This window comes from Hippopotamus amphibius, chromosome 3, assembly GCF_030028045.1.
Source record: "Hippopotamus amphibius kiboko isolate mHipAmp2 chromosome 3, mHipAmp2.hap2, whole genome shotgun sequence".
In the NCBI taxonomy this organism is placed as follows: Eukaryota; Metazoa; Chordata; class Mammalia; order Artiodactyla; family Hippopotamidae; genus Hippopotamus; species Hippopotamus amphibius.
Window position 1 is genome coordinate 130,021,220 of NC_080188.1, and position 9,775 is coordinate 130,030,994.

At 59.7% G+C, this 9,775-nt stretch overlaps 1 protein-coding gene across 7 annotated transcripts in view; it reads left to right on the forward strand.

Annotated features, from left to right (window-relative positions):
• The window catches only part of CTTN (cortactin), a 29,972-nt gene extending 20,532 nt beyond the window's left edge, over positions 1-9,440 (forward strand). For 5 of the 7 annotated variants that reach the window (XM_057726632.1, XM_057726636.1, XM_057726638.1 and 2 more), the window contains 6 exons: positions 1,130-1,199; positions 3,161-3,309; positions 5,785-5,874; positions 7,555-7,696; positions 8,495-8,566; positions 9,011-9,440. In XM_057726632.1, the coding sequence (XP_057582615.1) occupies positions 1,130-1,199; positions 3,161-3,309; positions 5,785-5,874; positions 7,555-7,696; positions 8,495-8,566; positions 9,011-9,147 (660 nt within the window). In that variant the 3' untranslated portion in view covers positions 9,148-9,440. The remainder of the gene's footprint in view (positions 1-1,129; positions 1,200-3,160; positions 3,310-5,784; positions 5,875-7,554; positions 7,697-8,494; positions 8,567-9,010) is intronic. The other 2 variants (XM_057726634.1, XM_057726635.1) reach the window with 2 other exon arrangements.
• Positions 9,441-9,775: the final 335 nt, after the last annotated feature.

A 9,775-nucleotide genomic window follows, 5' to 3' on the forward strand; every position in this document is an offset into this window, starting at 1 on the left:
GAGGGGAGAGGGTTTGGTCAGGGCAGCCGAGCAGCCACCCTGGAGGTGGAGGAGGAGGAGGGGGGAGAAGGGAGGAGGGTCAGGGCCGGCCCCTGGGTGTGCCGGGCAGAACTCCGGATCCCCGTGGCCGTGGTAGAGCTGCCTGTACCTGAGCTTGGGGGAGGGTGTGCGCTTCTCAAAACTGCTGCTCCCAGTTGGCCTCAGGCATCCCCAGGTGAACTTCAGTTCCAGGCTTCTGCGCGTCTTGTCTCCTGGTCTCCGGTGTCAGGCAGGCAGTGACTTTGCTGAGCCCCAGGGGTATCTCCCTGGGAGGCATCTGCTCACAGTGGCCTGTGCTTCCCAGAGCCTTTCGATCTGCGACCACGTCAGCCTCTGCGTGGGCAGTTGTCACTCAGAGTTTGCTCCCCTATGAGACCAAAGTAGAGTCGTGCTTATTGGGAAAAGTGGACGATCGGGTGGGGAGGGGGCCCTTCGTATGTCCCAGAGTCCTCACCCGGAGCAGCTCGGGCTTCTGGGCCCCCTGCAAATGCTCGGCAGCGAGAGCTCGGGAGGAACACATACTTGGTTTATGGTTGTGAAGATGAAGACACGTGGTGGGGTTTTTTGGTTTTTCTTTTTTTTTTGAGTAGTTTTCTCAAATTTGAGAGGAAGGTGCAATTTCCCATATACTCCCGCCCCCTGCCCCCGCACCGTGGTCCATTTGTTACAATGTGATGTGAACTTAACGCTGAGCCTGCATCACAGTCACCAAGGCTGAGGTCGGGGTTGGGGTTCACTCCTGGGACCGTACGTTCTGTGGGTTTGCACAGGTGTGTGGTGACTCGTATCCACCACTGTCGGTTCCTACACGGTAGTTTCGCTGCCCTAAACACCCTGGCCCTACTGATTCCCCCCCATACGTGTGTTTCTTCTCTGGCACTGACCCATGTGGTCACCAGCCAGCGTGTATCAGCACACTTTTCATGCTTGTTAGTTTGCAAAACAGGTAGATACGAAATCTGTGGGCTCCCTGGTTGGTTCTTTGGGAAGGTCTGGGGCAGGCTTTAGCCTTTGTGTCAGTAGAAGCCTTTACAGTCCTCGAAGGAGAAAGAGAAGAGCTCTCCTGATCTCCCCTTTCCTGTCCTGGTAGAACGCTTCCACCTTTGAGGACGTTGCCACTGTGGCCTCCAGTTATCAGAAGACTGTGCCTGTGGAGGCAGGTAAGTCCCAGCAGACCCTGTGGCAGCACCGAGGTTTTCTGGGAGCAGTTCCATGCTGTGCGGTCTGGGGGCAGTGCTGAGGGGGAAGGAGAGTTGGCAGGAGCAGGGCGAGCGGTAGTGGAGAGCATGTCGTTCTGTGTATTTTGGGGACGGTGGTTGATGACCCGTTTGATGCTGTTTGTTTCTGCAGAAGTTCAGAGGCACCTTTCAGACACGGGTGTTGCAGCTCTCTGGCGATGGGGGTCTGTTTTGGGGGGTGCTTCCCAAAGCAGAGCTGGGTTAACTGCACGTCCGCGAGGGCCCTGCTCCCTGCTGGTGCCCAGGCCCTGAGAGGTTCCTGCGGTAGCGGCTGCTCCCCCGGCTGTGGCGTGTCTGAGCAGCATGTCACCACGTCTAGGCCTGGACCAGGCTGCCTGCAACCTGCCCTTCCCGTGCCTGATTGGCCTCCGTGGTCCTGGTGTCTGCTGGGGAACCATCACACATGGGCCAACCTCAGAGAATATCGTTTAGTTGGGGGGAGTATTACACGTGATAGGAGCGGTCAGTTAAACGCAGCAAGCGGAGGCCACCATGTCCCGTGGACGCCCAGTGGGTCAGCTGTCCATGCACTCCGGTCTCAGGACACCTGTGGAAATTGCTGAGGCCCCAAAGAACGTTTGTTTCCTTGGGTTATGTCTCCTGATCTTTACTGTGTTAGGATTGAAACAGAGACGAAGAGATTAACATTTTGTTAATTCACTTAACATTTAAAAGTAATAAAACCATCGCGTATTAAAGTCATACTTTTTATGAAAAAATAACTACCTTTCCAAAACCATAAAGTGCAGAAGAGTAGCATTTTCTTAAGCTGACGTATAATCGATTTACAATATTAGTTTCAGATGCACAACGTAGTAATTCAAAACTGCAAGGTTATCCTCCACGTGTAGTTGTTGCGCGGTGTTGGCCGCGTTCCAGGTGGCGGCGTTTCCTCAGTCGGGCAGAGGAGCTCTCAGCCGCTTCGTTCTCCTCCCGTCTCTCGTGACGAGTTAGGCTGGTGAAGGAAACCTGGACTCGCCCGGATAAGCGGTGGGAAAAGGGAAGGGCCTTTCACTGGCCGTTTCCGGTCATTGCGGATGTTCTCTGTACCCGAGTCCAGCAGGCAGCCGGCCAGTGGTTTTCTTAAAGGTTGGTCTCTCTTGCACAGTGAGACTTTGTGACATCACGACAGGGTTACTGGAAAGTATCGACCACCGAGTCACGCTCATCTTCCACACACTGACACATTGCATTTACAACACCCCCCAAATCTGATTGGTGAATAGCATCGGTCTGGATGCTTTGGGTAAACGTGGGAAGTTGTCAAACTCATGGCGGAGGACACGGATTTTCCAAAGTTCTGATTTTGCTTGAGAGCTTGAATTTTCCCGCTGATGACAAATGCTGTAGCTGTTTTTAACAGGATAGGCTCAGCTCGTTCCTTTTGGAGAAAGTGTCTGGCTCGTACCCGGAGGGCGTAACCATAGTTCGTGCATTGTTACTTAAGGGAAGAATGGTGTTCCAAGAAAAATCAGTTGGGCCTGCATCTCAGATAGTTGCATGTGTTTACCCCGCAGGCCCCACAGCACGTCCACAGGGGCAGTCGCGGGGCGCCCCGCCCTCCCATTTTGTCACACGAAATATTAAAAGGGTTGAGATCTATGCAGAATCAGTACCTTGTACTGTTTTATCAAGGGCGTCCTTAGGGGGCGTTTTCCTCCTAGCGAGTGTCTGGTGGTAAAGAATACAGTGCTGTTTGGAACATAAGACTATTCCAGATGCAGAGCTCTGCTGCCCATCTTCCCGCTGCGGGTGCAGCACACACAATGGTGACGGCTGTTCCTGGGCGTGGGCTGCGTCCCTGCTCAGCCCGGGTGCCGGTTCCCGAGGCTTGGTGCCGGGGAGGGGGTGGCGCCCTGAGTGACTCCCTCCTTCCCCCGCAGTGACCAGCAAAACAAGTAACATCAGAGCGAACTTTGAGAACCTGGCGAAGGAGAAGGAGCAGGAGGACAGGCGGAAGGCGGAGGCAGAGCGGGCACAGAGGATGGCCAAGGAGCGGCAGGAACAGGAGGAGGCGCGCAGGCAGCTGGACGTGAGTGCGGGTGGCCCGGGCTCCCCTGGCGCGCGTGCAGAGGCCGCGGGCCGGCGCGGTCCTGCCTCTGCTCCAGAAGTTACCTGGAAGAAATGTTTTGAACGCACACTGAAGGCTCTGCTCTCAGGAGCTTGACTTTCAGCGGCACAGATGATCCAGGTTTTTGTAGCCACATACTAGACAGTTGACCCACCCTGGCTGCGGCCGTGCTGAACCAGCGTCCTCCCCCATCCGGGTGGCAGCCCACGTGCCCTTGGCCCAACCCCCATCCACACGTCACCCTGGGAAACCTGCTGTCTCCATGGGTGGGAGGTTGAGGACACAGGAGGAAACCCGGTGCAGAAGCTGGGCTGCTGGCTCTTGCAGCTCTCACCCTGGAGCTGGCGTGTGCGGGTTTTCCTGTGCGTCTTTACAAACCCGAGCAAGTGGACGTGGGAGCTGTGAGGAGTGAGCAGGAGCGCGTGGGCTTTCTCCTTCCAGAACTCTTCTACGTGGACTGATGTCTGCTGTCTCGGGTCCCACTCCGTCACCTACCAATTGGGCGGCCTGAGGCAAATCCACCCACGGTCCCACGGCCCACGTTCTCGCCTGTGAAACGGGTGTGGAAAAGACCACGACTTTGGCGTGGTCAGGAAGTGGAATCAGAAGTAATGCATATGGTGTCTATAGATTGTAAAGGTCTATTTAAATCTACAGACATTTCCTCCCCACGTCAGTGGTTAGGGCTCTGAAGACCCCCTCGAGGGAGCGTGGGTGGTGTGGCAGTTCACGTGCAGTGGGCATGGGGGCCGGGAATTAAATACGCCCTGATATGCAACCTCTGCAGCGATGCGGGAATAGTAGCAAATGTGTGTAATTATCACGTACCATTCCTTACTTGCCAGAAATGTCAAAACTCGCTCTCCTTCAAGTTTTCAGTTAGGTGCTTGTAAGTTTTTCCTTGTTGCAGACACACATACTCACACACTACGAGGCATTTTTTCTGGTAACTTGGTCTTGTTTTCAAATAACGCTTTCCTCGTTTTATGACTTGGAATGGAACCCCTGTGATCTGAAAGCTGCGGGAGGGCGGGAGGGCTTGAGGAGAAAGAGGCTTCAGTCGCTGCTGTCCGGCTTCTGTGCCTTTGAAGTCCTCGCCGTCCCTCCCGTGGGGTCAGCCCTCGCTGTGTCCAGCCCCTGCCCCCGCTCCTCGCCCGCCCCTGCCGTCAGCCCAGCCCCGCTCCCCCCAGAGCCCTCTGGGTTGTGAGGTGCTCTCCGGAGGCGGGGCATGGCCCGCCCGCGTCCCAGGGCGCCCTCTGGCAGGCGGGGCATCTGCAGGTGCTGCGCGAGGGGCAAGCCTGGGTCTCCGGAAGCCCAGGCTCGGACCAGCCCAGGCGTGGCCCCTTCAGGGAATCCGCGGCCTCAGGGCTTAACCCAGCTCTGCGTGGACCCATGGCCATCCTGCGGGTGCGCGTCAGGCAAAGTTGCACTGGGGTCCACAGCTGTGTGCTCTCAGGAGGGCTTGGTTTCCACAGGGCAGTCCTGCTGGCACCCGTCAGGCTGGCACCCGTCAGGCTGGCACCCGTCAGGTGGCCTGGCAGAGCAGATGGGGAGGGTTGGGGGGGGTGCAGCTCCCGCCCCTGCTGCTCCCGCCGTGTCCCTGGGGAGCCACTCACCTCCCCGGAACCTCAGGTCCCTGGTCTGTGGGGTGGAGAAAGTCCGTCTCACAGGCGTCAGCCCTGGTTTCCAGGGGCTGCATCAGACCTCCACACCCACTGTGGCTTAGAACAGCCTGGAAGGGGTCACAGGCTGCTGCTTTCTGGAGGCTCCACATGGGAATCCTGTCCTTGCCTTTTCCAGCTTCTAGAGCGCTCCCGCCCCTCCCCCCACCCCCAAGCCTTGGCCGTGGCCCCCTCCAACCTCTGCTTTCACTCTGCCCCTCAGCAGCCTGCCTCCCTCTTGTAAGGACCTGTGATGACACTGGGCCCACCCGGATAGTCCAGGGCCACCTCCTGTCTTGGGTCCCCTCACCTTGGTCACGTCTGCAGCCTCTCGCCCTGTAAGGTCACATGTTCACAGGATCCAGGGGTTGGGACGTCCACATTCGTCCACCACTGTCCATTCTCTGGCCCCCCCAGGCTTCGTGTCCATCCTACGTGCAAAATCCCTTCACTCCATCTGAAAGTCCCCGAGGTCTCAGTCCGTTACAGCATCAGCTCAGAGCCCAGATGTCAGCCTCTGGATCAGGTGCAGGGGTGGGGGGCACTGCTGCTCTGCAGCCTCTGCTTCCTGTTCCGTCAGCCGAAGTGGGGGCAGGCGTGCGTGGGCCATGGGCCGTGTCTCCGGAAGATTCGACTGGTGGCCTTGTCTTCAGAGTGCTCCGTCTCTGCTCGGTGTTCCCGCTCCTTCCTCTGGCAGGAGTGCGCGGCTGCGAGGAGGCCTGGTGACACGGAGTCGTCTGGTGATGTGCTCACGGCCGCGGTCTCTGCGTTTCAGGAGCAAGCCCGGGCCCAGAAGCCCACGCCCCCCGCGTCCCCCACGCCCCAGCCGGCTCAGGAGAGGCCACCTTCGAGCCCCGTCTACGAGGTTGGTGTTTTACTCGCTCTGCCAGGAGTCTGATGCCCTGGAGATGCCCTTCCCAGCCCAGCGCCCCGTTGACGGGGTCCCTCCCTGTGCCCTCCTAAGCGCAGGGCCTCCCCCCTCTTCTGCTTCCCCGCTGGGCTTCTCTCCCACCGCCACCCCGCTGCGGTCTCCTGACACCAAGGGTCAGATGGTTGCTGGTTTTTCCCTCGCTTACGCTCTTCTGCCCTCGACGCAAACCACACCCCCTTCTAGAATGCTCATCCCTACCCTGGCGCGTCCCAACCCTGACCACTGCCCCTCAACTCTCCTCTCCCTCGGCCCTCACGAGCGTCATGTTCTCCAGAGACTCTGTCCTCGGTCCCGTCTCCTCCGTCTTCAGTCCCCAGGACCTGCTCCTTTGACCTCTGGGTCACTGAGCCCCCACCCTCAGCCCCGGCCCTGCTGCGGGGTCTACACAGGCTCTGCAGGCCCCTCTCCCAGAGCAGCGTGGCCCCGCTGCCCACACCCGCTGAGCCCGAGTCCCCTGTCTGTCTCACGGCCCTGTTCACTCACCCATCTTTCCTCACCTGGATGTCACCCCTCAGAGGCCACTGGGTCACAAGGGGCTAAAACTAGACTCAGCTGGGGCAGTAGAGGCTGAGGCTGTGGGAGAGCTGTGGGCGGGCCGGGCTTGGGGGTGGTCCACAGGCTCACTCCTGCCTGGCACGTGGGGCGGATGTGGCCTTATAATCTGTAATCCAGGGGAAAGGGGGCCCCTGCTGGGCCTGTCACTGAGCAGTGGGTGCTTTGAGACAGCTGGAGTGACGTAGCCCTGGTGGGCGGGGCGGGGAGGCTTGCCTGGAACCATGTGATGGGGGCGGGGCGGGCGGAGGGGCTGCCGCCAGAAGATAGGAGGTTAGGGCACTGCTGGCAGCCCTGCGCAGTGGCCCCTCCCCGCCCCGCCCTGTTCAGGGTGGCCCTACAGCACAGCCTGGCCCCTCGCGCGCTGGTCTGTTCCCCTCGCTTCCAGGGGAGATGGCCCGTAGGTGCCTAGCACCCCCTTGCTTGGCCCTGGAGTGGCTCCCGGTGCCCGGTGCAGGGGGAGCCCCTCTCCCGCCTGCTGCACCCGCTGTCCTCCTTCGAAAGGCTGGGGCCTGACCATGGCTCTTCCTGGAGCTCTCCATGCGCGCCTTGCTTTCCTTACCCACGAGGCTACCCTCGGGTGGATGCGGGTCGGAAACCACCATTGAAGCCCCCTTTGGTGGTAGATGGCTGTCAGCAGAGCGCTGTAGGTGTCCTGTTGCGCGTGACTTGGTTCCTCTCATGCCCATAGAGGGTTTGGTGAGGTCGGTCCCCGCCAGCTGTGGGTGGGAGGGGCCTGGGAGGGCTGGGCTGCCTCGGAGGTCTGGGCCCGAGAAGAGAACAGGCCAGAACTGCCCCAGGGAAACGCATGGCCGGCGGCTCTTTGGGAGCGGCAGGACCCGGGGTGTCGTAGACTGTGAGGAGGAACCTGGCCCTCTCCGCACTGCGGGACCCAGTTAAGACCCAGGTGTTCTCAGGATGTCAACAGGTGGTGCTTCCTCATCCCTGTGTCTGTCTTGCCCCAGCAGGGGCTGAAGAGGGGTCCGTGTGTCTCTCTTGCTTGTGAGGCCGTGGCCGTGACCCAGCTCGGGCCACGGGAACCGTCTCCTTGACTCTCCCCAGGATGCGACTCCAGTCCAGGCTGAGCCGAGCTATGCCAGTGAGCCCGAGCCCGTGTACACCCCAGAGGCCACAGAGTACCAGGAGGCCTACGCCCCGGAGGCCGTCTATGAAAGCACAGAGGGCCCAGGCCACTACCAAGCAGGTACAGGGGTCTCCTGTGTTCTGCTCCCCTCTGCTTCTATTCCCCCGCTGGCTGACCTGCCCCACCTCTGCCGTGCCTGCAGGGTTCATCTCCTCCTGAGAGGGCCCCAGCCCCCAGGGGGCTTGGCACAGCCTCCTGGCAGGGGGGTGGGTTCCAGTAGGTTCCTGCTTGTGTTGGGGGCACCGAGAGGGGCAGGCGTGAAGGAAGGAGCTTCTGCTGTTGCCTTATCAGAGTGGAAGTGCGTGAGGTCTTCCAGGAAGCCAGAGTATCTTGAGGTCTCTAAAGATGGAGATTTCTGTGCAGTCTGAAAACTTTATAGATGGGTGAACTCTCAAATTGGTCTTTTATTTCTAAAGATGAGGTTTTCTTTAACATATTTGGACAGATTTAACACAAGCCCATTCTCCCACTTTGAGTGATGTGAAAATTACTGTCAGAATCTACACCAGGGCAGCTCTCTCACCTTCCGTGAACATGACATGAGGTGTGATCAGCTGTCTCCCGCTTGCCATTCATTATTCATGATATGACCTTTCTTAAAAATAGTGCTAAATATTTAAAATGTAAGAAATTATACCCTGAAAACTGTTACGGTCTCTCTTGAGATGACTGCGCCGTGGATTCGCTGCTTGGAGCGGGTCCTCAGGTCTGTAGGAGGTGCCCCTGGCCCACAGCGCGCCCTCGGCGCGGGGGAGCCTTCTCTCCTGACGGGCTCCTCCCCGCAGACCTTAGGAAGGGCTGTCTCAGGGAGCGAGAGTGGTCCCTGCTTCTCTCAGACCCTGTCCTGGTTTATTCTAGAGGAAGGTACCTACGATGAGTATGAAAACGACCTAGGAATCACAGCCATCGCCCTCTACGACTACCAGGCTGGTGAGACCCTGCCCTGCGGGCTGGAAATGGGGTGGGCTTGGGAGTGGGGGGCTTCCAGGGACTTGTCTCTTCAGAGTCTGACTCTGAGCATTATTTACGATTTTTAAAAATGTTATTTTTAAACAGTTTCAAGGTTATAGAAAAGTTGCAGATACAGGGCGCGGAATTCCCGTATTCTCTCAACCATGTTCCCTCTTGTCCGGGTTCGGGTTTTGTGTGAAGGGCCCTGCGGTCTCTGTAGCCGCCCCTGTGCGCGCAAAGCCACCTTCATAGAGTAGGGGAGACAGCGCCGCCTGCACCCCCCAGAGCCCTGCACCCCCAGAAAGAAGCCTGCACCCCCAGAGCTCCGCAGCCACAGGGAGCCTCAGTGGGGGGCCGCCAGCTCCAGGGGCTGCCGGGGGCTCTTCCGCTGGCGGCTGACCAGCAGACTGCCCTCCTCCCTAGCGGGCGATGACGAGATCTCCTTCGACCCCGACGACATCATCACCAACATCGAGATGATCGACGACGGCTGGTGGCGTGGGCTGTGCAAGGGCAGGTACGGGCTCTTCCCGGCCAACTACGTGGAGCTGCGGCAGTAGGCGCCACGCCCTCGGGCAGGTGGCCACGCCTCGCGGCAGAGGACCACGCCCCGCGGCGGAGGGCCACGCCCCTGCAGCGGATGACGACGCCCCGCGGTGGATGGCCACGCCCCGCAGCGGAGGACCACGCCCTCGGGCAGGTGACCCCGCCCCCACCGCGGCCACGCCCACCTCCTGGTGGTGTCTTCCGGGTGTGGAGGGGAGCATTCGCACTGCTTTTATATTTAATACTTCTGCTGATGCTTTGGAAATGTTTACGCCACAGAACTTGCTAATATATTGTAATCATTGCTCCTTGGAGGACTCGGTGATTGTCTTTATGCATTTAAGGTATTTTCTTTTGCCAAATCAGCGATGGGGGGAGCCACCTCGGGGCCCTCTGAGCCTAAGCGCGCTGTCCCTGCCCCGCCTCGGGCCGGGGGGGGGTCGGGGCTTCGGGGGAGGAGCGCGGGGCCTGCGGGCGGGTGGAGCTGGGGGCGGCCCGCCCTCCTCCGCGCCCCTCCTCGCGCGCGTCCTGGGCCCCGCAGCCGCGTCACCGGGCTCCTCCAGCCTGCGCCCCCGCCTGCCGCGGCTGCAGGCAGGCGGCCCGTGCCCGCCGTGGGGGGAGCAGCCTCTGCTGCGGGGAGGC